Raw genomic sequence first — 26,476 nt, forward strand, 5'->3', positions numbered from 1 at the left:
TCTTTTGTTGACGGGGAGCCAATGCAGGTCTCTGAGATGTCCGGAGATGTGGCTGGTTCGCGGGATGTCGAGGATGAGTCTGGCTGAGGCGTTCTGGATCCGCTGGAGTCTCTTCTGGAGCTTGGCGGTGGTGCCGGCGTAGAGGGCGTTGCCGTAGTCCAGTCGACTGGTGACGAGGGCCTGGGTGACGGTCTTCCTGGTCTCGGTGGGGATCCACCAGAAGATCTTCCGTAGCATGCGTAGGATGTTCAAGCACGCCGAGGAGACGGTGTTGACTTGCCTGGTCATGGAGAGAGAGGAGTCCAGGATGAAGCCCAGGTTGCGTGCGTGGTCTGTCGGTTTGGGTGCGGTGCCCAGGGCGGGGGGCCACCAGGAGTCGTCCCAGGCGGAGGGTGAAGAGCCTAGGATGAGGACCTCCGTCTTGTCTGAGTTCAGTTTCAGGCGGCTGGTCGTCATCCACTCGGCTACCTCTTTCATCCCTTCGTGCAGATTGGCTCTGGCGGCGGCGGGGTCGTTGGTCAGGGAGAGGATCAGCTGGGTGTCGTCGGCGTAGGAGATTATGTTGAGGTTGTGTTGGCGTGCGATGGCCGCGAGGGGGCTCATGTAGACGTTGAAGAGGGTGGGGCTCAGCGAGGATCCTTGAGGGACGCCGCAGATGACTTCGGTGGCCTCTGACTTGTACGGTGGTAGGCGGACTCTCTGTGTTCTTCCGTCGAGGAAGGAGATGATCCATTCCAGAGCCTTCTCCTGGATTCCGACGTTGCTGAGGCGCTGTACTAGGGTGCGGTGGCAGACAGTGTCGAATGCCGCGGAGAGGTCTAGGAGGATGAGGGCTGCTGTTTCTCCGTTGTCCATCAGGGCTCGGATGTAATCGGTGGCGGCGATGAGGGCGGTCTCGGTGCTGTGGTTGGCTCGGAAGCCAGACTGTGAGGGGTCGAGGGATCCATTCATCTCAAGGAAGGCGGCCAGCTGCTTGTTGACGGTCTTCTCGATGACTTTGGCTGGAAACGGGAGGAGCGAAATGGGGCGGTAATTCTTGAGTTCGGTGGGGTCCGCTGTGGGTTTCTTGAGTAGAGCGCTGAGTTCGGCGTGCTTCCAGCTCTCAGGGAAGGTGGCGGTGTCGAAGGATGTGTTGATGATGTCTCGCAGGTGGGGTGCGATGACAGCGTCGGCTTTGTTGAAGACGTGGTGGGGGCAGGGGTCGGTCGGAGATCCTGAGTGGATGGAGTTCATCGTGCGGACGGTGTCTTCGGTGCTGATCGGAGTCCAGGCGCGGAGGGTGGTGGTGGGGGGTGGTGGTTCGGTCGTGGTGTGCGTTGGTTGGTTGTTGAAGCTGTTGTGTATGTCCGCGATCTTGTTGAGGAAGTATGAGGCGAGGGAGTTGCAGAGGTCTTGCGATGGGGTGATGTCGTTATTTCCTGCGCTGGGGTTGGAAAGCTCTTTCACGATGTTGAAGAGTTCCTTGCAGTTGTGTGCGTTGTTGTCCAGCCGGTCCTTGAATGCAGTTTTCTTGGCGGCGCGGATCAGCTGGTGGTGCTTCCGGGTGGCAAGCTTGAAGGTGGTCCTGTTGTCCGGTGTTGGTTCCCTTCTCCAGACTTTCTCGAGGGCTCGGCAGTTCTTCTTGGAGCTCTTGAGTTCGTCGGTGAACCATGGGGCTTTCTTGCTGCCGGGTCTGCTGGGCGGGGTCCTCAGTGGGGCGAGCTCGTCCGCGCAGTTGCTGATCCACTTCGTGAGGTTGTCTGCGGCCTGGCTGGGGTTCGCTGAGCTGGCAGGAGGGTGCTGGCTCAAGGAGGTGGTGAGCTGGTCGGCTGTGATCTTGTTCCAGCTTCTGCGGGCAACCTGTTGCTGGTGGTGGTGGGTCATCGTTCTTTTGAAGGTGAAGTGGACACAGCTGTGGTCCGTCCATTGAAGCTCTGTGGCGTGGCTGAAGGCGATGTCTGTGCTGGATGAGAAGACTGCGTCGAGTGTGTGTCCGGCGAGGTGGGTGGGGGTGGACACCAGCTGCTTGAGTCCAAGATTGGCGAGGTTGTCGAGCAGGGTGCTGGTGTTGCGGTCGTTGTTGTTCTCCAGGTGGAAGTTGAGGTCCCCCAGGAGGATGTAGTCAGCGGAGGGGAGGGCATGCGGGCTGACGAAGTCGGCGATGTCCTCGCTGAATTGGGTGCGTGGTCCCGGAGGTCGGTAGATCAGGGTGCCTCTGAGGGTGGTCTTCGGGTCGGTGTGGATCTGGAAATGCAGGTGTTCGGCGGTGGTAAGGGTGTTGTCGGTGCTGGTCGTGATACGGATGGTGTTTCTGTGGATGATGGCGATGCCTCCTCCCATCTGGTTGGCGGTGCGGTCCCTCCGGGTGATCTTGTAGCCCTCTGGGATGGCGATGCCGATGTCGGGTGCTGAAGAGGCGTTCATCCAGGTCTCCGTGAGGAAGGCAACGTCAGGGGCTGTGGTGTCGAGGAGGTTCCAGAGTTCGATGGCGTGTCTGTGGACGGAGCGGGTGTTGAGCAGGATGCACTTGAGGTGGGTGCTGCTGGTGGTCGACTTGGCGGGTGCTGGTGCGGGGCAGGTCCGGATGCAGGTGAACTTGCAGGCGTGGCAGCTGAAGGGTCCGTGGGTGCGTCGTGGTGTGGCTTGGTAGCATCCTGGGAGTCGACCGGCGTTGAGTGCGCTGAGGTTGGCGGCGGTGTACGTCAGGCGGGTCGGTCGGGGTCTTCGAGGGCCAGGGGTCCTGGCACTGGGCGCGGTCCAGGCGCGGACGGGCGTAGACGGGCTTACCTTTGGCGCGCCTTCGGCGCACAATCGGCGTGCCCGCTGCGCGTGACCGCTGCGCGTTCGCACGGTCGCCATATATGGCGAAGTGCGTGGGGGGGCGGAGCAGCTGGGAGGCGGGAGCGGGGAGGGTACACAAAGAAAAGGGGCGGGGCTAGCGGTGATGGCGGGAAACGGGGAGCGGGGAGGGATGAGACGGGGACGTGAAAAAAACGAAGGTGAAGTCAGGCACAAGTGGGGAAAGAAAACAAATCCACAGCAAACAGCACAATACAAATTAGCAGATCACTATGGCAACAACGGGGAGACGGGTGCGTGAAGAAAAAACGAAGGCGATATCAGGCACAAGTGGGGAAAGAAAAACAACAGCAAACAGCAAACAGCACAATGCAATACAATACAAATTAGCAGATCACTATGGCAACAACAGACAGGAAGCTGGCACAGACCACGCCGCTCGATGTCAGGGGGCGTGGTCACGCGGCGGAGCCGGGGCAGCGAGGCAGAAGGCGGGGAGGCACACGCAGCAGCTGGTGGCCGTGCGGCGCGGGGGTGTCCCAGAACTGGGTTACACTCACCTGCGTCGCACGGTCGCCATATATGGCCAAGTGCGCGGGGGGGGAGCAGCTGGGAGGCGGAAGCGGGGAGGGTACACAAAGAAAAGGGGCGGGGCTAGCGGTGATGGCGGAAAGCGGGGAGCGGGGAGGGATGAGACGGGGACGTGAAAAAAAAACGAAGGTGAAGTCAGGCACAAGTGGGGAAAGAAAACAAATCCACAGCAAACAGCACAATACAAATTAGCAGATCACTATGGCAACAACGGGGAGACGGGTGCGTGAAGAAAAAACGAAGGCGATATCAGGCACAAGTGGGGAAAGAAAAACAACAGCAAACAGCAAACAGCACGATGCAATACAATGCAAATTAGCAGATCACTATGGCAACAACAGACAGGAAGCTGGCACAGACCACGCCGCTCGATGTCAGGGGGCGTGGTCACGCGGCGGAGCCGGGGCAGCGAGGCAGAAGGCGGGGAGGCACACGCAGCAGCTGGTGGCCGTGCGGCGCGGGGGTGTCCCAGAACTGGGTACACCTATGCCCTGGGTACCTAAGGTACACTGTACAGGGGCCAATAAGGTGATCCTTACCAATTGTGTATGCACCTAGGGTACATGGAGTCCATTTTAAGGAGAGAGCAGACAGCCTGAGACCCTGAATGGCAGGATCTCAGGCCAACTAAGTCGAAAAACCAGCTAGACACTAGGCAAAAAGTTGGGGGTAACCATAGTCAGATATCCACCTTCCTACATGGGGGTGTCTCCGTTGCATGCACGGTTGTTTTTGTGGAGAATTGCAAGGGGTGAAATGTTCCGGAAATGATCCGTCCTAGTTTAATGGGTGATATTGGGAAATCTAGATGTCCAGATGGGAAACCCCTAACCCATTGGGGTAAAGTTCAAGTATTGTGAGAAGGACAGAGCTGGATGATTAAATCATCTTGTTGTAGTAATCCCAAATGGGTTCAGAAAATCCAAATTGATTCTTTTTTTTTTGTCTGGGTGTCCCATTTTATTTTTTATTTTTACCAAAGTCGAAAAGAGAAAACACAACCAACATACGTTTTGCCCCCGCTTGGCGCGCAGGCCTGTGGCTTTCTCGAAGCATACAAGGGTTGTAACAAAGAGATAGCCTTCTGGTTAGATACTCTCATGGAGTTCTCCTGTGACAGTGGCAGTGTTGATTCTACTGTGGCAGTGACCCTGTTGGTTCTCCTGTGGCAGTGACCCTGTTGGTTCTACTGTGGCAGTGACCCTGTTGGTTCTACTGTGGCAGTGACCGTGTTGGTTCTCCTGTGGCAGTGACCGTGTTTGTTCTCCTGTGGCAGTGTACTGTTGGTTCTTCTGTGGCAGTGCCAGTGCAGTGTTGGTTCTCCTATGGCAGTTCCAGTGCAGTGTTGGCTCTCCTGTGGCAGTGCCAGTGACAGTGTTGGTTCTCCTGTGGCAGGGCAGTGCCATTGTCAGTGTTGGTTCTCCTGTGGCAGTGCCAATGTCAGTGCTGGATCTCCTGTGGCAGTGCCAGTGTCAGTGTTGGTTCTCCTGTGGCAGTGCCAGTGCAGTGTTGGTTCTCCTGTGGCAGTGCCAGTGACAGTGCTGGTTCTCCTGTGGCAGTGCCAGTGACAGTGTTGGCTCTTCTATGGCAGTGCCAGTGGCAGTGTTGGTACTCCTGTATCAGTGCCAGTGTCAGTGCTGGATCTCCTGTGGCAGTGCCAGTGTCAGTGCTGGTTCTCCTGTGGCAGTGCCAGTGCAGTGTTGGTTCTCCTGTGGCAGTGCCAGTGCAGTGTTGGTTCTCCTGTGGCAGTGCCAGTGATAGTGTTGGTTCTCCTGTGGCAGTGCCAGTGACAGTGCTGGTTCTCCTGTGGCAGTGCCAATGACAGTGCTGGTTCTCCTGTGGCAGTGCCAGTGACAGTGTTGGCTCTTCTATGGCAGTGCCAGTGGCAGTGTTGGTATTCCTGTATCAGTGCCAGTGCAGTGTTGGTTCTCCTCTGGCAGTAACCATATACACAAGACTAGGTCTAAGAAGGTATAAACACCATCAACTGCGGGTCAAATCCCTATATCTTTGGGTATTTTGTACTCCCCTCTTTTCTTAGGTTGGGGTAGTCACCGACAGCCATTCACCTTCCATTTTTAATTTTTATAGTTTTATAAAAACTTAATACAGAGTTGTTACTTATGGCAATCCCCATTAATAATCCTCTCAGTGTAAGAACTCGCACGTCACATACACCGGGTGTTTTTAACAATCCTTTGAAAAAAACTTTTGAAAAAAAATGTGAAAAGACAAGATGACACCTAACGTGCGCAACACCAATTGAGCTTGCTGATTGGTACTCACCAGCTCTGCCCACTTTTATCATCATCGGTTGTCATCTTGCCCACAAAAAAAAAAATAATAAAGTGTCCACACAATTAAACCCAAAATGTGAAGGTAAATAGTGAAATAATCACATACCAAGTTGCGACTGAAGTGTGAGAATAAAAAATGAACGGGATGCACTTTCAATAGGACCAACTTTATTCCTCCTTATCTGTGCACCCAATTCAAAACTTAAAAAGGTTGCATAATATGCATACCATTGTATTTATGCCAACATGTTTCATCGCCAAATTATTTATAGCGATTTCTTCAGGGCAAATACAGTTGCTTGGCACCAGCCGGGGACACCTCTTAGCCTTTCATTCGGGGACTGCCAAAAGTAAAAACACAATACACACATAATTCTCACTTAATAACCAATTCTGCGTCAATGAATAACTTTGTATCTCTTGCTTAAATCTATTCATTACCCTTATTGAGCCATTGGTCCGCGTACCAGCTCCTTTTTATTTTTATTTTTATAGGTCACAGCACGAGCTCCATATGTGAGTCCTCGTAGTGGATCGGCATTCAGCTGTAATCCAAATCTTGGGATAGGGAGATTTCTCATTAGTCCCTGTAGCTTTCATTCAATCCTCTGTCCAACACCCCGAGCTCTAACTAAGTTACATCGGGGCTCGCCACTTCATCTATAACAAGCGCAGAACACTCTGCCATTTAGGCGCACGCTTGTTTAAGTCCCTTTCTTTTTTGTACGTGTAAAAAACTCGCACCTGGCATTCTCACTGACCCGGTATATTTTCTTGGAAAAGGGGCCAACCGTCTCACGAAATCACCCACAAAATGTAATAATGGGGAGTGAAACCCACCTACTTCTCTCATCATTATACTGTTTAACAATGCTGTTTCACAAGGTTTAAACCGTCTAGTCAGTTAAAACGCCGCCAAAAATGGACTCATAAACAACACTTACTGACAATTTTAAAAGGAAAATGTTACACACGTTAAGGTTTAAACTACCCTTCCGTTACAACCACTCCTCCTTACCACCCAAGGCCTCACGGAGCTCTTTATCTCCACCGGTCAGCCATATTCACCCTCTGCCTCTGTTTTTAATCTTACGCGGGAAGACGGCAACGTCACCGCGTCATAACTGTGGGCGCCATCTTAGATTGGGGATGTTTAACAGAGAAGATCGTTTTTACTCAATTACTCGTTTTACTTCTATTTGTCATTGTCAGTGTTGGTTCTCCTGTGGCAGTGCTGGATGTCCTATGGCAGTGCCAGTGTCAGTTCTGGTTGTACTGTGGCAGTGCCAGTGCAGTGTTGGTTCTCCTATGATAGTGCCAGTGTCGGTGCTGGTTCTCTTGTGGCAGTTCCAGTGCAGTGCTGGTTCTCCTGTGGCAGTACCAGTGGAATATTGGTTCTCCTGTGGCAGTGCCAGTGCACTGTTAGGTCTCCTGGGACAGTGCCAGTAACAGTGCTGGTTCTCCTGTGGCAGTGCTGGTGACAGTGTTGGGTCTCCTATGGCAGTGTCAGTGCAGTGTTAGTTCTCTTGTGGCAGTGCCCGTATCAGTGCTGGTTCTCTTGTGGCAGTGCCAGTGTCAGTGCTGGTAATCCTGTGGCAGTGTCAGTGCAGTGTTAGTTCTCCTGTGGCAGTGCCAGTGACAGTGCTGGTTCTCCTGTGGAAGTGACAGTGCAGTGTTGGTTCTCCTGTGGCAGTACCAGTGCTGGTTCTCCTGTGGCAGTGCAAGTGCAGTGTTAGTGCCCCATTGTTGCTGCTCTTGTTTCCTTGTTCCTGGCTGTGCCAGCTTTCTAATTTCGATGTACTTTTTCCCGTGTCGCATACTGGGCTTAGTGCCCCAAATGATGTAATTTTTAGGTCTCGCATATGCAGGGCGCATGCGCTGCATAGGAGACCTTTAGCCGTCGTGCAGCTCTTTTTCAAAACACATACTCGTGCTTGTGGCGCGCTGCTGCACACTCCCGCAAGGCGCACTGTTAAAGGGACTGAGTATATCATGTACGGTCGGGTACGCAAAGGGCACAGTTAAAGGGCCCTAGATAAGTATATCATGTACGGTCGGGCACGCACGGGGCACTGTTAAAGGGCCCTAGATAAGTATATCATGTACGGTTGGGCACGCACAGGGCACAGTTAAAGTGCCTTAGATAGGTATATCATGTACGGTCGGGCACGCACAGGGCCCAGTTAAAGGGCCCTTGATAAGTATATCATGTACGGTCAGGCACGCACAGGGCACTGTTAAAGGGCCCTAGATAAGTGTATCATGTACGGTCGGGCACGCACAGGGCACAGTTAAAGTGCCTTAGATAAGTATATCATGTACGGTCGGGCACGCACAGGGCCCAGTTAAAGGGCCCTAGATAAGTATATCATGTACGGTTGGGCACGCACAGGGCCTGGTTAAAGGGCCCTAGATAAGTATATCATGTACGGTCGGGCACGCAAAAGGCACAGTTAAAGTGCCTTAGATAAGTATATCATGTAGGGTCGGGCACGCACAGGGCCCTGTTAAAGGGCCCTAGATTAGTGTATCATGTACGGTCAGGCACTCACAGGGCACTGTTAAAGGGCCCTAGATAAGTATATCACGTGTGGTCGGGCACGCACAGGGCACAGTTAAAGGGCCTTAGATAAGTATATCACGTGTGGTCGGGCACGCACAGGGCACTGTTAAAGGGCCTTAGATAAGTATATCACGTGTGGTCGGGCACGCACAGGGCACTGTTAAAGGGCCCTAGATAAGTATATCACGTGTGGTCGGGCACGCACAGGGCACTGTTAAAGGGCCTTCCATGAGTATATCTTGTACGGTGTTTGTTTTACGCAGGCAGCAGCTCAGATCCCTTCCATTTCTAGCATTAACTCTAGACTTCAGAGTGCAGTTCTGTGTTTGAGAGCACTGTGGGATGCCCAGGGTTACAGTGATCCATTTGCATGTTTAGGTCTGCCTTGACAGCGCAGCTGTTGCCTGACCTTATGTGATCAATAAAAAAGATCTTTCGGAGTTCTACTTGGCAGAGAGCCTCAGGCTTCGCCCATTTGTGAGTTTCTCTGAGTGAAGCATTTGATTGAGCCACAGTTGTGTGCTTCCACTAAAAATAAATCCTTGTATTGCACTTTGTGGCACGGTTTATTCTGTATAAAGCCCAACTTAGTTGGTTATGTTGGCAAGCCACTGATTATGGCTATAATCAGGATCTGTTTAATATGAAATGTTGAAAAAGGCAGTAAGCCTTAGGTATTTTCTGCAGTAGGAGGCAAGGGTTTAGGTCGCAGGTCACCCCTCTGACAAACTGTGGGCCGGAATCCTTGATCACCCCTCTCAGTAGAGATAGTACTTTGCTTTGCGAGCTGTCATTTTGTGTATATGTGCACTTATATGACTGATGGTTGTCTTGGGGGGAAGGTTTACTCTCAGTACAGTAGGCCTGGGGTTGTTGTGGTGGCAATGCAATGATAACACTTTTAGTCCTAATTGGTGCACAGAAAAAAGGTAGCCAGATGCCACAGTTACGGTCTGTTTATTGTGAAAAGTTGTGACAAAGGCAGTTGTCTTGCATTATTTTTTGTGAATATTTTTTGTTAAAGCCCATAGGTCTCTAACAGTTGATTGTTATCACACTATGCCACAGGCTGTAGGCAGGTATTGGGTTACATGTCGTTTCACGGATTACCATAGTAGTCGAATGTTTTGGTGTTGATCACCCACTCTGACAAACCGTGGGAATAGAGGATTTTAAGTGGCCCTGTAGAGAGGGGCCATATATTGTTTTGACAACTGTAATTCTGCACCTATTTTTCATTTTTAATTGCATGCAAGCTTATGCACACTTGAGTAATGCCCTGTCAAGCCAATGGTAAAGCATATGGGCCTTATCGGTTCACTGGGAAAAACGATCTGTTTAAATAAAAAGTTTCAACAAAGGAAAAAGGACTGATTTACGTATTGTGGAAAGCATATGCTGAGGGAAATACTTTTGAGAATGGATTGTCATTACTCTGTGCTAAAGAATTCAGCAGGTATTTTGGAAATGTGCACAGCATTCACGTAATTTTCTTTCGAGTAATTGTGCTAAATTTTGGCAAATTCCTTGAAATGCAAATCTGTCTTGTAGCGCTATATTTTAGCACAAATTATGCCCATGCCGCAATTTAAAAAAAAAGGATGTCTTACACTAAAAAACAGCTGCTGCATTCTGGTTGTTCATTCTGCTCTAGCCTCTTGTGACATAATGTTGCCATGAATGGCTGTGTAAATATTCAACGCGGCTTAATGGTTTAATATCTGGAATTTCACATACCAATAGTAACACCAACTTCCCGAAATTAAGCAAATGAAGCCACTTTATTTGCATTTTTCCAGGGCCTGTATTTTGTTACATGGAATCTCGCAGATTACCGCTATAAGCAAGGATTTTGGTGATGTCTCCAAACAAACCATGAGCGTAGAAGATTTCGACTATAGTAATCCTTATTAGGCTCTATTAGTAGGGATTTTATATTGTTTTGAGAACTGTACATTTGTACTTATTTGTAACCTTATTATGATATGCCTGATGGATGCCTTCTGGGAAGACTTATGCCCAACACAGAAGGTCTGAGTCCTGCCCGCTCTACCACACTGAAGGGGCTGTTGGCGCTTTTTCCTACTCACAGACCCGCCTTGTTGTCGGGGGCATGTATGGGGCTTTCGCAGACGGTGCTGTTCAAACTCCCCACAAGGGCCATTTCAGGTTAAGAGCTAATCGGATCGTTTATTTTGGGTGCCTGGCCCACTCCTCCCTACAATTCTAAAATCTAGGTTTAGTGAAAGAGAAATAAAATTCAAATAATCTTACCTGGTCCACGCCGCCTCAGGTCCGTTGGCGCCTTCAACAGCCGCATCACTGCGCAGTGCTGGCAAGTGAGTGGCAACCCCTCTCAGCCAATCCTGGCGCTGGAGCAGCGCCAGGATTGGCTTAGGGCACGGTTACTACTCGCCCGCCTGCCCATTAGGAGACCGAGGTTTGACCCTTTGCTCAACCCTCGCTCTCCTAATGGGCATGCGCCAGCCTGAGCAGACACCAGTGCGCATGACTGGGCACGGGCGAAGAATTTGCAGACCTGACCCACTCATGCACACTTGTGCTGCTGCCTGCCCCTAACAATGCCTGTCAGTCAACATGACGCCGGACCGCCCACCCCTTCAGACTCTGAAGGGGGTGGGCGGTCAACCGTCATGCTGACTAACATGCATTGTCAGTTCTCCCTCTACGTCTCTGAACGTAAGTAAACTGAAAGTTTACTTAAGTTCAGAGACGCCAAGGGAGCTGTGGGCACGGACGGCTGGTGGGGCAATGCCCCAATGCCCTAATGGACGCACCGCTGCTGGGCACACACATCAAGCAGCATTTTAATACTGACCAAGTTAAATACGGGCACGTCTCAACATGTCAGCACGTGCACTCATACAACACACATATGAATGGTAATATTCCTGTTCCCAACACCTCACATACTTTGAGACAACTCTGTAGGAAGTGTTTAGGTGTGATCCCTTTTCCATGCTTGTAAGTGCCCTCATATTGAGAGTTAACCTAAGGTTGAAACCATTTCCAGCATCCACACACATGTCTAGTAACACAATCACACATTTACATACACACACAAGCACACATGCATGCACGGGGACTCACACAAGCATGCACATGGTCACACACAAGCACACTAAAGTACACTAAAGCACACACACACAAGTATGTATGTATACACATACACACACAAGCACCTGAGTACATACACACAAGTATGAGTGTCCATACACATGCACAAACTGACCTGTACATACAAGCACACACGCATGTACACACACACGCACAAACACATGCACACAAGCATGCACAACACATACCAGCACACATGTACCCACACGCACACCAGTACATACATGCACACCAGCATACACATACATGTACACACACCAGCACACATACATACACTCACACACCAGCATGCACATACTTAAGCACACATTTACACAAACAGAAAGAAGCACGTATGTACTCACAAGCAAGACGTTACATATACATACCTTTACACTCACAAACACACCAGCATGCACATACATACACCAGCACACACATACACACACCAGCATGTACACATATACAAAATCTCTCACACACACAGATGCACCCCCCACCACACACACAGTTTTCATCCATAGGTACATCATGTGTCTGATGGGTTTTTGTCACTGTCCATCCATGATGGATCACTGAATCAGCAACTCCCTTATTAATTTTACCACAGTCCATCTTTGAGCCCTCTCACATCAAAACATTTACCTGAACACTAAATTGCAGCAGGGGCCCCACAAACAATTTGCTTTCAGACATTACTCTAAGGTTATAGCAGCATTTTAAGAAGAATGTGAGGCGAGGTGAACAATGTTCCAGATTTAGGAGGAACACTGGCCCTCCCTTACTTGTATTTTTCCATGGGCTCAAGGTTTCCTCACACTCCCTTCTAGCATGTTCCTCACATGGCCTCTGAAGCTTGGCCACTCTATAAAGCTGCTCTCAAACCCTTTTTTAAATCAATTATTTTATTGGCGTAACTTAAGTACCAAAAAAGACATTTCATCAAATTCAGTGACATGCAAGTCTCAAGCTCTTGTTCTCTCTCTCTTGTTCAGTCAAGGCTGGTTCGGAATGAGATGCCCTATTTTATCTGGACCACGCGGCGAGACTCCTACGACTGCCGCTTCCTGAAGAAGGAGCAGATGATGAACCACTACGCCAGGGCAGGATCCTTCACCACCAAGGTGGGTTGGGTGGCCCCTGGGGTTAGATTGGCTACTTCTGCTGTAAGTGGTGGAGCCATCTCTGGTGGAGCCATCTCTGGTTGATCCATCTCTGGTGTGGTGGAGCCATGTCTGGTTGAGCCACATCTGGTGGAGCCATCTCTAGTTGAGCCATCTATGGTTGAGCCACCTCTGGTGGAGCCATCTCTGGTTGAGCCACCTCTGGTGGAGCCACCTCTGGTGGAGCCATCTCTGGTGGAGCCTTCTCTAGTGGAGCCATCTCTGGTTGAGCCATCTCTGGTGGAGCCACCTCTGGTGGAGCCACCTCTGGTGGAGCCCTCTCTGGTTGAGCCATCTCTGGTTGAGCCATCTCTGGTTGAGCAACCTCTGGTGGAGCCATCTCTGGTGGAGCCAGCTCTGGTTGAGCCACCTCTGGTGGAGCAACCTCTGGTGGAGCCATTTCTGGTGGAGCCATCTCTGGTGCAGCCATCTCTGGTGGAGCCATCTCTGGTGCAGCCATCTCTGGTGGAGCCATCTCTGGTGGAGCCACCTCTGGTGGAGCCATCTCTGGTGGAGCGATCTCTGGTTGAGCCATCTCTGGTGGAGCCATCTCTGGTGGAGCTATCTCTGGTGGAGCCATCTCTGGTGGAGCCATCTCTGGTTGAGCCACCTCTTGTTGAGCCACCTCTGGTGGAGCCATCTCTGGTGGAGCCATCTCTGGTGGAGCCATCTCTGGTGGAGCCATCTCTTGTTGAGCCATCTCTGGTTGGGATGGTCCAAGGCTCTGGCCAGCGTAGTTCAGTTCTCAGGTGTTGGTGAAGGCCACTACTACTTCAATGGTATTTTAAATCATATATTAAATGGGGCTAAATTGAGCATTTTGTAGCACAATTTTGTCATGGAAAGTCCTGACCCCGTGAGGACAAAAGGCGGCTGTTGCAAGCTGTGGTACTGTCTTAGCGTCTTCGTGCCGGCAGTGATTTACCTGTCACTGTGACTAGGGGGATGGAAAGCCAGAAGTCCCCCAACCCTCTTCCCCCGGGGCATTCAGAAGCATGCCTGGTGCATTTCTGGCAGGAGACTGGACCCCACCCTGTGAGCGTGAGCACCTAGCAACATTGCGAGTTGCAGGGGCCACCGCTGGACGTCAGTTGTTTTGACTTATATACTCCATACATTTTCTGTTTTGGGGCCATTCGATTTCCCACTAAGCATTAGGGTTAATATCATGTGTTGGCATGTAGTTTGTGTATTTTTTGTACCGCCCTCTTCCATTAGGACTGCTCTGCTTCCTGCCCAGTTTTTCTTGCTTCTCCTTCAAGCTGTTGTCCACCCAACGGTCCACTCCCGGGACTTAGGTTCACAGAGAACTCCCTCAAGGGCGGGACAGTAATGCTCTTTTTCCTGTAATACTTTCAGTTAGCATGGTATAGGGAAGCTGCATAACAACAAATGCCTTCACGCCCTGTCCTGAGTGCCAGGAGCATGGACATTCCTCCAGTTTCCTGAGGGTGTTGCATATAGGTATGAATTCCCTCCTCATACCCCTAAAGTGACACCTGCAATCAGCATGGACAGGAGAGTCAGACAGCTTCTGGGTTTGCCTGCTGTGTTTTCTCTCAACGTTTCCCTTTCCCCTTCTCTCATGAGGAGTTCTTGGTGTCTCTGGACATTTTCTCAGAACTCCATAAACAAAACTAGGGAGAGGGTCAGACTTATGCCAGACTCAGTTGGCTTTGGCAATTATTGACAATTTATTTTACATAATTTGGACAAAAAGTCATATGTTCTGAAGGGCAGTCATGAAATAAATATTTCAGTGCTTTGATGGTGTGCCAAGCAAGTGAAAACCTCTTCATAGGTATTCCATCTCTGCCCTCCCCAAGATCACCTAGAAAAAATGTTGGCCAAGTGTTGCTTTTTCAGCATCATTTTCCTAATCCTGCTTAATTGCTACATTCATACTGATTAACACTTGAAAATTTAAATAACCTCTGGAGTACAGCCAGAAACCTGGCCGACATTAACAAATGTCCCTGTTTGGAAAACCCTTTTTCTTCTTGGCAAGAAGGTCTTTCTCAATAACTGAACTCTTATTTTCACAATCAGAAGGGAGGGGAGAGGAAAAATAGAATGTTCCTGATTGTGGTAATGTTGTACTTACATCATATGATAGCCCCATGAGAGGACTAAAAGCCAGCCAACGTTTAGCAACATAAGATACCTCTGCAGCCCAGGAATGTAAGTAGAAACCCTACATATTCACCCAGCCACTTGGACCTCTTTAAATTTCCAAAGTATATATCTTATTTGGATTAAAGTGAAAAAGCCTCCTTAGCTTAACGCTACGCTCCGCCACTTCTGAAACGCAGGGCAGCACCAAATTTACAAGAATGTGGTGCAGCCCTGTGTTCGCCCCTGTGCTGGCACTACATTTAGCAGCCTAGCTCCAACACAGGCACCCTTGCACCATAAACAATCTTTAAATGGCGTTTGAAACTCCTATGTGGGCTGCTTAATGCAGCCCACATAGAAGTTGCAAAATGTCATTTTTTTTATTGATTGTTTATTTGGAGGGAGAGACATCTTCCTGCAAAGGCCTTTTGGTGTTTCTACATTTGCTGCACAACGCAACATACATGGAAACAGCAAAAATGAGGAGAAATTAAACATTTCTCCTCGTTGTGCCTGTTTAGGACTAGGTTTTCCTTTTCTTAATTTTGGCGCTGCCCCATGTTTATGCTGCCCTTGTAAATAGGGGGCAGTGTCAAAATCAATGGGTGTTGCGGTGGAACACCCTCCGTAACACCCATTGTCCACCCCTTTCCCGTTAAGTACAGCGTGAAAGGGGGCCTTATTTACCAGGCAGCATTAAGCCACATTAAGTGGCTTAACGTTGCCTGGTAAATAAGGTGAAGTACATATTGCCCCAGGTACGTCACTAAAAGTGAAGTTCCTGTGGTAATAGGGGCTTGTAAATATGCCCAATAGTCTCTTAAACACCTTGTTTACACTTGTTTACTGTGCCAAACCCAATGTGGACGAGACCCAACGTGAACCCTAACGTGTTGTTGTTCCACCGCCCGCTTTGACATAGGTTTATGGGAAAACTGCTAGCGTCTTCTGGTCCCCCTAGATCTTGAGAGTATTGTAACAATTAAAAGTCAGAGATTACAGAAAGAACAGAGGTATCTGTGGATGACCGAGGGGTGGGAGACGGGCAGGAGAGAGACCTTTCCTCATCAGTAGTTCTCAATATAGCCTGCTCGATGCAGAAAAATAACTACAGTGCACAATATCTGGAAGTTGTGTCCAGGGTTACCTTAGATTGCTCTGATCTTCTCTAGGTGGGACTCTGCCTGAACCTGAGGAACCTTCATTGGTTTGACATGGCCGACCCTGACACGTTCTTCCCCCGGTGCTACCGGTTAGGAGCCACAGACGAGAAGCGCGCCTTCATTGGTAAGGAGCAAAGCTTTGGATGGCCATGGGGCGGTCACTGAATTGTGTTTTATAGCTGTGTGTAGCCCGTTGAGCTGGTACTTGTTGTTTTGTCTTGAGGGTGGACACCAGCAATGGTCAGGCTTGCGATGGGAATTCTACGCTCCTCTATTTCCACGCTTCTTTTGCCAACTTTAGAACGAGTCCAAACACATGGAAATCAGTCTTACTGCCACCAAAAGGGGTTCTCCAGGGTTGGTCCAGGGGCCCTTCTGGGTGGGTGCGTTTCTGTGATGGCGCACTCAAGATGAAATTAATGGAATGGAATTCTACTCATGATAAGTTCCAGTGACTCATATATTGAGTTTTGTTGCCTGGCTGACGTGCTGTAAGTGTTACAGTTGTGTTTCGAGTTGGCGTCCAACTCAAACTGCCTCGCTAGTGATTCCCAACGCGGTTGAAATGGACCTGGGGTCCTTGTTTCCCTTCTCTGCAGGGAGGTGACCTTGCAGTTCAGATTGGACTTTTAGAGCAGGGTCAAGACTGATTTCCAGTGGGTTGGCCATTTTTTGTAATGTGTACCTAATACAACAAACTGAAGTCTGCAGAAAGGAAATACCAAAGGTTTCGCTGCCTACATAAGCCACTGTGTTATGTTCCCAGGAGGAGGAAGAGCAGGCTGGCATGTGTGGAGGCTGTCCTGTCTTGAGTGTTTATTTTTTCTGGATTTCAGTAGTGTTTTCTCATTGTTTTGCAAACCTTTTCGAAATCAGTGGCAATCAGTCTTTTTTCAGTGGCCTAAATCACAAACTAGAAAAAAACCTCTGTTTTTCCATTGCTTAAAAACATGTTTTTGCATTGATTGTAATAAAGCACCTACCTAATTTAAGGGAGATGTAATATAGGGTATATAGTGTCTTCCCTTGGGCACTGTGCCTAATGGACATGTGGTGAACTGTTTTACGCATAAATAGTCTGTGTACTGCACCCTCACACACACATCTCATTACCCACTCTCACAACTCATTATCTCTTACACTCACTCTGTCAGGACTCTGGTTTACAGGACTATTAATGGATAAAAAATGAGAGTGCTATATGCAAATGTTTTAATTAACAACATGAGGACACAGTTGGGGGTCATGCACCTACTCCTTGTGGAATATTATGAGATTATAAGAGTGGTCAACCCTGCCAACTGCATGGTACATTGTGAAAACATACAACATGTGAATTACACCAAATTAATGTGTTGCCCTGCATTCTAGGGCACTAGAAACCTGATGCTTTAAGCATGCTCACCACTGCTTTTCTGCACTCTTTGTCTGACTACATTAAGTGGTGCTGCTGTTGTGTGGACATTCAATGCTGCCAAATGTTCCCATGGCAAACGTCTCATTTTAAGGCAGTGCTAACATTTTAAGACACAACAAATTGTTCTCTGGAGCTTGAAAGTTTGCTGTTAACTTTCAACTATGGTCTCAGAACCCCCAGCAGTAAAGTGCAGCTGGATAAGAAGCCAAGCCTAGCTGAAGGTATCACACATGAGAACAGACAACTTGACCGTATGAATTTTGTTGGTATGTGGGATGTTTTCATTACATGGTGACAGCAGTCCTCTCAATACACCTTGTATGGAAGTGTTTAATGCCTGGGGGGTTTAGCGGTTGACCTCCTACCGAAATTGACTTGTTGGAAAAGAGGGCTGATGTATCAATGGGGTTTACACATTCTGTGTCTGTGGGTAAAATTGTTAGTACATATTGGCCAAGATTCAAATGAGTCAGCAATTTCACCAATCAGAGAAATAATTCAACACTGCCAAAGATCAAGCATAATTTTAATATCCAAGATATTCTAGTTTATAAAATAATCAGGTCAGGCATAAAACTTGCTTCTAAACCCTGCGCCTTTAGTCCAAGCACACAAAGCTGGAGCTAACAAAAGGAAGAAGAAAAACAATATTTTAGTGACATCTCTAAAGAACACACGTTAAGCAGAATAATCTTAGATCAACCTTTCTTTCTGCTTCCTTGTATGGCAAAGTTGAAGTTTGTTTGGCTCTTTCTCTCTCTCACTTTCTTTTTCTTGAATTACATTTTAGTTTGTGGTTGTGCAGGTGTTTACCAGTGTTTATAAATTCACACTGTGGAGGGCTGTTTCCCTTTTGGTGGAGTTTTATCAGTTATTAAAACTTTAAACTTAAAACCAGATAGCCTTGATGATTAGGGAACTTGGACTGGATAGGAAAGCTTAACTGCTATTATTCCTAGGCCAGGGACGGTGACTAACCCTTCCACCTGGGGAGGGCCATCCTATGAGAACAGAATGCCCACAAGGGCTTGTTCAGATGCGGGTGGAGCGCATTCACTTGCAGAAGCATTTGAGCTGCACCCAGATTCTATGCCCTGCCTCTTCCCAATGTCAAGAGGTCACTTTGTGTCCAGTGAACTTTTGTTAAAAAAGTAATAAGTTTGACAACTGGAAGGTCTGGTTCTGCTGCTCTTTGGCTGGCCTTTTCTCCTGGTGTATTACTTGAACCCCATGCAGCAGCTCTCCTCCTTTGCGGGTCACACTGACCCAGAGACCCTCTTTATCTCAGCTCCAGAAGCATGATGCCTGGGGCTTGAAAGCCAGATGGAGGGCTCCCAGGTGACACCCCTTTGGAGGTAAAAACAAAAAATAATAAATATGGATTCATTTGTGGCACTGAGGACCACATTCATGAATGTCTTTCCTCTTTGCCTCAACATTGTCCAATCACAGAGCTGTGTTTCTTTCAGGGGTACAGGACGTGGGCAAAGCATACTGGGCATGGCTCTGTCCACAGCTGGTAAAATAAGAGGGGAAAGATTTGAACCAGGGCTCTCTGCCATCTTTCCTGCTCTCCTTTGTATGATGGGGATGGATGGCTTCGAAAGTCACACAATGTTGGTCCACGAACCGCTGTGTAAATAATTGTCATTTAAATTCACTGCAGGTGCAAATACCTCACATGGATATCTTGAAAGTGCGGCATAGATCAACGTCAAACACCCCTGTTTTATGGCCATGACTGGAGATGAAATGGCAGCACACGTGCCCCTGCCTCCACCCAGCCCAGATAGATTATCAAATAAATTATTCTGCATGAAAAAAACGTCCAAATGTCTTCTAAACTAGCCCAGTGGTGGCTGACGATATACGAAAATAAACAGTTGCACAAGTTTGAGTGCTGTTTAGCTGTTTTTCTGTGAAATGGCGCAAGAATGTTCAACACTCCAAGCAAAATACAATTTTGCCATTGGAGCACTCCGTGTCCCCAGTAATAAGTGTACCAGGTAAATATGGCTGATAATTATCCTTTCCTGAAATGAGTGGGCACAGGAGGGCACGTTGCACCACAATTTATGTTTATATAACATATTTTTTTTTAATTAATCATAGATCTTATTTAACACAACTGTCATTTATAACTTTTCCTTCAAAGATCATCACTTCATTTTAAAAATAAATTCCATACATTAGTACATGCAATAAAACACACATGTGCTGTATACACCAGCTTCCTCTTCCATTGCTTTTATGTGTTGGTTCGAAAAGCGATCTTTACATGTTACAGCTGATTCCATTATTTGTTTTTACAACCTCTTTCTCTGCTTTATCACTTAACATTTTTGTTGTATTATTAAAACACGGCTGTTCTTTTTACAAACATTTTTATAATGCTCCTACTTTTGATAGCACTACTGATTATTGTATAACTGGTTCCATAACTTCAGTACCTCTGTTGTGTAATTAAATTGGTACCACTTGTTGTCACAGTCAGTTTCTTAATTCCATTGGATGGCTGCTGTAAGGCAAAAGGTCCAGACACTCTGCTGGCAGCTGTGCCCTCTCACCCTTGCGCTGTGTGGTTTGTTAAAGACATCTTTGGGGCATTTGTAAAACTTCCCTAGGAAACCATTCCACCCATTGCTTACCATTGGCTTTGTGGTTTGTAACTCACATTTGCTTGCTTTCTGTTTGCTGGCTTTATGTGTTTTAGGCCGTCCAGCTGGAGTTCGTCCCTGGCGAAGAGCATCCCTTAGTTACTGTATCCTTCCGAGTGCTCCCTTTCTGGAAACAGGGCTCTAAACTGCACAACTCCACTCTACGCTACTCCATTCCACATCACTCCAGTCTGCATCACTGGACTCTACTCTGCAACACTCCACTCTAGGCCCCCTGCACTCCACACCACTCTACTCTAAACCACTGCACACTACGTCAGGGCACTCTACACCACTCTACTCAAAACAAATGCACTCTATGCCAATTTTCTCTGCACCGCTGCACTCTGTGCCTCTATACTCTATACTCTGCAAAACACTCGACTCTATGCCACTGCACTTTAATCCACTCTACTTGCACTATTGCATTCCGAGTAGTTGCACTCTACACCACTCTGTCCTACTCTGAAACACTGTTTTTATGCTACTCTAATCTGCACCACTCGACACCACTGCATTCTACGACACTGTACTCTGCAACACTGCACTCTACTCTACATCACTCTACTGCACTCTACGCTGCTACACTCTATGCCACCCTATTCTGCATCACTCTATGCCACTGTACTCTACGCCACTGCAATCTGCAGCACTCCATTCAACTCCAGTCTACTCTACGCCACTGCACTTTACGCCACTCCTCTGTGCACCACTCCACTCAACAAAACTTTATGCCACCTTGGACCACTCTATGCTACTCTTCGTGACTCCACACCACTTTCTCTATGCCTCAAATCATTATCCATGCTGAACAGCAGCCACAATGATGCACAACATGCCCAAAACACACTGGCTAAGTGAATAGCTCTTGCATGGGCGAGACCTATTGGCTTTGCCAATGCTTGTTTCTTACCCTGTCTGCTTCTTCCCTTGGCTTGACTACTGGAGGTGATCCATGTTGTTTTGTTGGTGGCCCGCTGCAGCATCCTGCTCGACTGTGGGTGTCCCCCATTCCAGAGGGGAGGAGGGCTTGTACCCTCACTCTAGGAGAGGTGGGATTCATGGATAATGTCGGTGTATTGATGGCAGGGCGGAGCTCCTTTCATCTGACCCCCTTGTTGAACATTCAGCTGATACCCCACAAACCAGCCCCGTGCTCCAAATGAGCATTTGCTGTGCACTTGCGTAACGTGACACACACTTGGGAGACTGTGGCGGTGCGAATGGTGTGCTCTACGACACGATTAATCTAGCACAATTGGCAGGTTCACCTTGAAATGGCTTTTGTCCCAGAGGATCTGAAGTAGCCACATTGGAGATCCTATGACTGTCTGGGAGGGATGGGGATGTCCCCTTTGTCTACCCAGCAGGGTTGGGCAGTCAATGTGCTCTACCCAACAGGAGCACATGGCCAAGGTCTGCCCTTCAACAGTGACCATTTGTTGGGATGTCGCTTTCCCACAATCCACCCCCTGGTCACTGTGCCTTCTCGCTGCAGAGCAGACATCCTTGAATAACGCTTGTGCAGATGCTCCATGCTCTGATTGGCTGGGGAAATCAAACATGATAGTGTGCTCTTTCTGATATGGCACTGGCCTCCTGTCACTTCCCATACGTGTTTAATTATTGTGCTGGTGCCTCGGACGCATTTGGACTTCATGAAAAATGTTTGCAGGTCTAGCTAAGAGAGATGACATGCCAGGAACAGGACACCCCATGGTTGTTCTCTCAAAGCTAGGTCTCATCCTTAGAAGAGATGGCATCCTGAGGTGGTGCTTTCCATTCGTGGTAGACGAGGAGATACCCCCCTGACCTCCAAGAGGAGACAGAGCCAAGGAAAAGATGATTGAGGCCTGTGTGAGGACCATCTGCAAGAGAGCACTGGCTCTGAACCTTATGGCCAGGAAAAGCACCGCAATAGGTTTGCAACTGTAAAGAATTGGGCCGACATTGCACCCTGGACTTACCCAATTGCCCTCCCCCAAGGGCATCTGGCCCACCAACCTGTAGCATACCCCTGAGTCTCTGTTTCAGCGGTTGCCAATGAATGTGACCCACATGAGTACCACCCTAACCCCAAGGCTCAAAGATAAGGCTTGGAAATGTTTATTTCATACAATTGTTTTCTCAATTGAACTACTTGACAGTTAGAACACAGTGCCTGATTTATAGTTGGCTGGATGGGAATTTACGCCATCAGAGCGACGGAGTAAAGTACTCCGTTGCCTTTAGGGAGAGCCACCCATCAAATTTAGAGATCTATGCTGGACATTTAATTTTTTAAGGGCAGGTTGTGGCTCCTGGGACCACTGCCTGCCCTAAAAAAAATATTTTTGGAACCAGTCACAAGGGGGAAGTGGTCCCCTGGGGACCCCTTCCCATTTGCGACTCCATTACCACCCTCTTGAAGAGGGCGGTAATTTGCGAGTGTTTTGCGGGCGCAATTGCTCTTGCAAAACATTCATACATGGCTCTGCGGTCGCTATCACGAAGGAAACGCCCCTTCCAAATAGCGAGTCACAAGACCTATTTAGCGAGTCGCAAATAATTTGTGACTCGCTAAATAGGCTTTGTACATGGCCCACTGAAATTTTGCATGCGCAAACAGGTTGCAAACCTGTTTGCGCATGCAAAATCACGTCGTACATCTGGCCCAGTATCTTTCATAGAGAGACACGACAATAAACACATACACAACACATACATACTGAAGTTTCTGGCAGCTCCAGGTATCAGCCGTTTTTCAATAAAATACATTAAAGTATTTTGTTTTATTTCTAGAGGATTTTTGGCTCACAGCTGCACGTGGGATTCTAAAGCGGGTGATGAAACAAGTCTGGAGCACAGAACCCCTAGCCCAGAATGCGACAGAGATGGAGAGCAGCTTCAACACAAAGCCCCATCAAGGTAAGCTCTTCTTGCTCAGCAGTGAGCTGTAAGGCTTCTTGGGCCCAGGAAGCACTTGACACTTAATCTGGTGCTGGCCGGTTTAAAGACCAGCCCAAAAGAACAGTCGCTTCCTTAGAGTTATCTTTATTTGAATGCTTTGTTTATTTAGAAGAAAATTTGCCATGAACACGTGATCCTCCACTCGTGGGAGAACAGTGCACCAACTGGTTGTGCCTACCACAGCGTGGAACATGTCGTGGTGTCATTTGAACGAATGGCTACCCCTTGACAGCTAAGATGGCGGTAGCCACTGCAGCTCACAATCTCGGTGCTGGTGGGACGTGGTGTGGTTTATCAGCTCAAGGAGAACAGTAGTGTGTAGCAGTGTGATGAAAAAGCCCCTGAGACACCAGGAAGCGTCTAGAGAAGCCGGTGGTGGAGACTGAGGGTAGGAGTAGCTTACTGGTAGTCCAGATGTTCTGGATTCTTATCTTCCTGCATAGTCATGGTCATGCCACTATGCAGTGATGCTTCCAAAGGAACAGAAGGTAAAGCATGGGACAGACAAGAGTGACTTTTTTACTCCCAGGTCTCCAGCCCATGGTGAACCTTTGGAGGGCACTTTTGTGGCACCTCAAGGATGAAAGATCACACTCACTCAAGGTGAGTGCCTAGTTCTATCATCATTCAGGTATCTGGAGGGCAATCCCTGCAGTAAAAAACTAAACTTGTGCTGCAGTAGGAATGAGTTGCGTCAATGAAGACTAGTCAGATGGACACAGAGAAGAAAGGGTCCTGGCTGTGGAGAAATCAGCATTGGATCTTGAAGAAGGGGTCAGGAGGGGACAGACGTTTGATGAATACACGTTTCCTTGGTTGCAAACCTTCAATTTAAGATACAAATGTTGGCGAATACATCAAAGTGGCAGAAATTGAAATGTGACTTTGAGATTTTGACTTGTGCTACTTGTGACACAAGGTCATCATATTGGATCACTTTGAGAGCCAGAATTAAACTCGTATCTCCTTTATTCTTCTTCAGGGGGTAAAAGAATCAGTAAGAAGAAAGCCGGTGGTCATGTTCCAGGTCGCCTCATTGAGATGGCGCTGCAGGCCTGTGAGCGGTACCTAAATAGCCTGGAGCACAACGACATCGACAGCGAAGCCTCCTCCGGCACGATGACCAACACTGACTGGGAAGAGTTTCTGCAGAACTACTACAAGGTCATTCAGTAAGTACTGCTAGACTACCCCGAGTGGTTGCTGAACTGCTACAGGGTCATTCAGTAACTAAAGCTAGACGACAACGAGTGGCGGCTGAACTCTAACAGGGTCATTCAGTAACTAAAGCTAGACTACCACGAGTGGTGGCTGAACTGCTACAGGGTCATTCAGTAACTAAAGCTAGACCACCCCGAGTGGTGGTTGAACTGCTACAGGGTCATTCAGTAACTAAAGCTAGCCTACCCAGAGTGGTGGCTGAACTGCTACAGGGTCAAGCAGGAACTAAAGCTAGACTACCCCGAGTGGTGGCTGAACTGCTACAGGGTCATTCAGAAACTAAAGCTAGACTACCCCGAGTGGTGGCTGAACTGCTACAGGGTCATTCAGTAACTAAAGCTAGACTACCCAGAGTGGTGGCTGAACTGCTACAGGGTCATTCAGAAACTAAAGCTAGACTACCCCGAGTGGTGGCTGAACTGCTACAGGGTCATTCAGTAAGTACTGCTAGAATACCACAAGCAGTGACAGAACTGCTACAGGGTAATTCAGAAAGTACTGCCAGGCTACCATAGCAGTGGCTTAACTACTACAGTGTCATTCAATGAGTACCTGTAGACTACAATGAGCAGGGACTGTACTACTACATTGTCATTCAGTAAGTAAAGCTAGACTACCCCGAGTGGTTGCTGAACTGCTACAGGGTAATTCAGTAAGTACTGCTAGACAACCACGAGCAGTGACAGAACTGCTACAGGGTAATTCAGTAAGAAAAGCTAGACTACCTTGAGCGGTGGCTGAACTACTACACTGTCATTCAGTAAGTCCTTCTAGACAATATTGAGCTGTAGCTGAACTACTACAGGGTCATTTAGTAAGTACTTCTAGACTACCTCAAGCTGTGGCGGAACTACTGTAGGGTCATTCAGTAAGTAAAGCTAGACTACCACGAGCTGTGGCTGAACTACTACAGTTTTATTCAGTAACTAAAGCTAGACTACCAGGAGCAGTGACAGAACTACCTCAGTGTCATTCAGTAAGTACTTGTAGAGTACCTTGAGCTGTGGTAAGACTACTAGAGTGTCATTCAGTAAGTCCTTCTAGACAATCCTGAGCTGTAGCTTAACTACTACAGGGTCATTCAGTAAGTACTGCTAGACTACCACGAGTGGTAGTGGAACCATTACAGGGTCATTCAGTAGGTACTTCTAGACTACCTCAAGCTGTGACGGAACTACTACAGGGTCATTCAGTAAGTAAAGCTAGACTGCCACGAGCAGTGGCTGAGCTACTACAGTTTTATTCAGTAACTAAAGTTAGACTACCAGGAGCAGTGACAGAACTACCTCAGTGTCATTCAGTAAGTACTTGTAGACTACCTTGAGCTGTGGTGGAACTACTACAGTGTCATTCAGTAAGTCCTTCTAGACAATCCTGATTTGTAGCTGAACTACTACAGGGTCATTCAGTAAGTACTGCTAGACTACCACGAGTGGTAGCGAAACCATTACAGGGCCATTCAGTAAGTACTTCTAGACTACCTCAAGCTGTGGCGGAACTACTACAGGGTCATTCAGTAAGTAAAGCTAGACTACCACGAGCAGTGGCTGAGCTACTACAGTTTTATTCAGTAACTAAAGTTAGACTACCAGGAGCAGTGACAGAACTACCTCAGTGTCATTCAGTAAGTACTTGTAGACTACCTTGAGCTGTGGTGGAACTACTACAGTGTCATTGAGTAAGTCCTTCTAGACAATCCTGATTTGTAGCTGAACTACTACAGGGTCATTCAGTAAGTACTGCTAGACTACCACGAGTGGTAGCGAAACCATTACAGGGCCATTCAGTAAGTACTTCTAGACTACCTCAAGCTGTGGCGGAACTACTACAGGGTCATTCAGTAAGTAAAGCTAGACTACCACGAGCGGTGGCTGAACTACTACAGTTTTATTCAGTAACTAAAGCTAGACTACCAGGAGCAGTGACAAATGTACAACAGTGTCATTCAGTAAGTCCTTCTAGACAATCCTGATCTGTAGCTTAACTACTACAGGGTCATTCAGTAAGTACTGCTAAACTACCACGAGTGGTAGCGGAACCATTACAGGGTCATTCAGTAAGTACTTCTAGACTACCTCAAGCTGTGGCAGAACTACTACAGGGTCATTCAGTAAGTAAAGCTAGACTACCATGAGCGATGACAGAACTACTACAGAGTCATTCAATAAGTACTGCTAAACTACCACGAGTGGTAGCGGAACTATGACAGGGTCATGCAGTAAGTACCTCTAGATTACCTCAAGCTGTGGCAGAACTACTACAGGGTCATTCAGTAAGTAAAATAATACATTTTCCGTCGTCTGTATAGACCCCCACCGCCCACCTGGCACCACCGCTCTTGCCTAAATGGGCCAGAGCTGCAGAACTACTATAGGGTCATTCAGTAAGTACTGTTAGACTACCACGAGAGATGGGGGAACTACTACAGGGTCATGTAGTAAGTAA

The 26,476-nt window shown here is 48.1% G+C and overlaps 1 protein-coding gene across 2 annotated transcripts in view; it reads left to right on the forward strand.

The window, feature by feature from the left end:
- Positions 1-26,476, forward strand: part of TTLL3 (tubulin tyrosine ligase like 3) — a 191,990-nt gene that overhangs the window by 131,736 nt on the left and 33,778 nt on the right. For both annotated transcript variants that reach the window (XM_085624279.1, XM_085624280.1), the window contains 4 exons: positions 12,342-12,470; positions 15,797-15,911; positions 22,643-22,768; positions 23,793-23,982. In XM_085624279.1, coding sequence (XP_085480405.1) covers positions 12,342-12,470; positions 15,797-15,911; positions 22,643-22,768; positions 23,793-23,982 — 560 coding nt within the window. The remainder of the gene's footprint in view (positions 1-12,341; positions 12,471-15,796; positions 15,912-22,642; positions 22,769-23,792; positions 23,983-26,476) is intronic.

Source organism: Triturus cristatus, chromosome 9 (assembly GCF_964204655.1).
Source record: "Triturus cristatus chromosome 9, aTriCri1.1, whole genome shotgun sequence".
Taxonomy (NCBI): domain Eukaryota; kingdom Metazoa; phylum Chordata; class Amphibia; order Caudata; family Salamandridae; genus Triturus; species Triturus cristatus.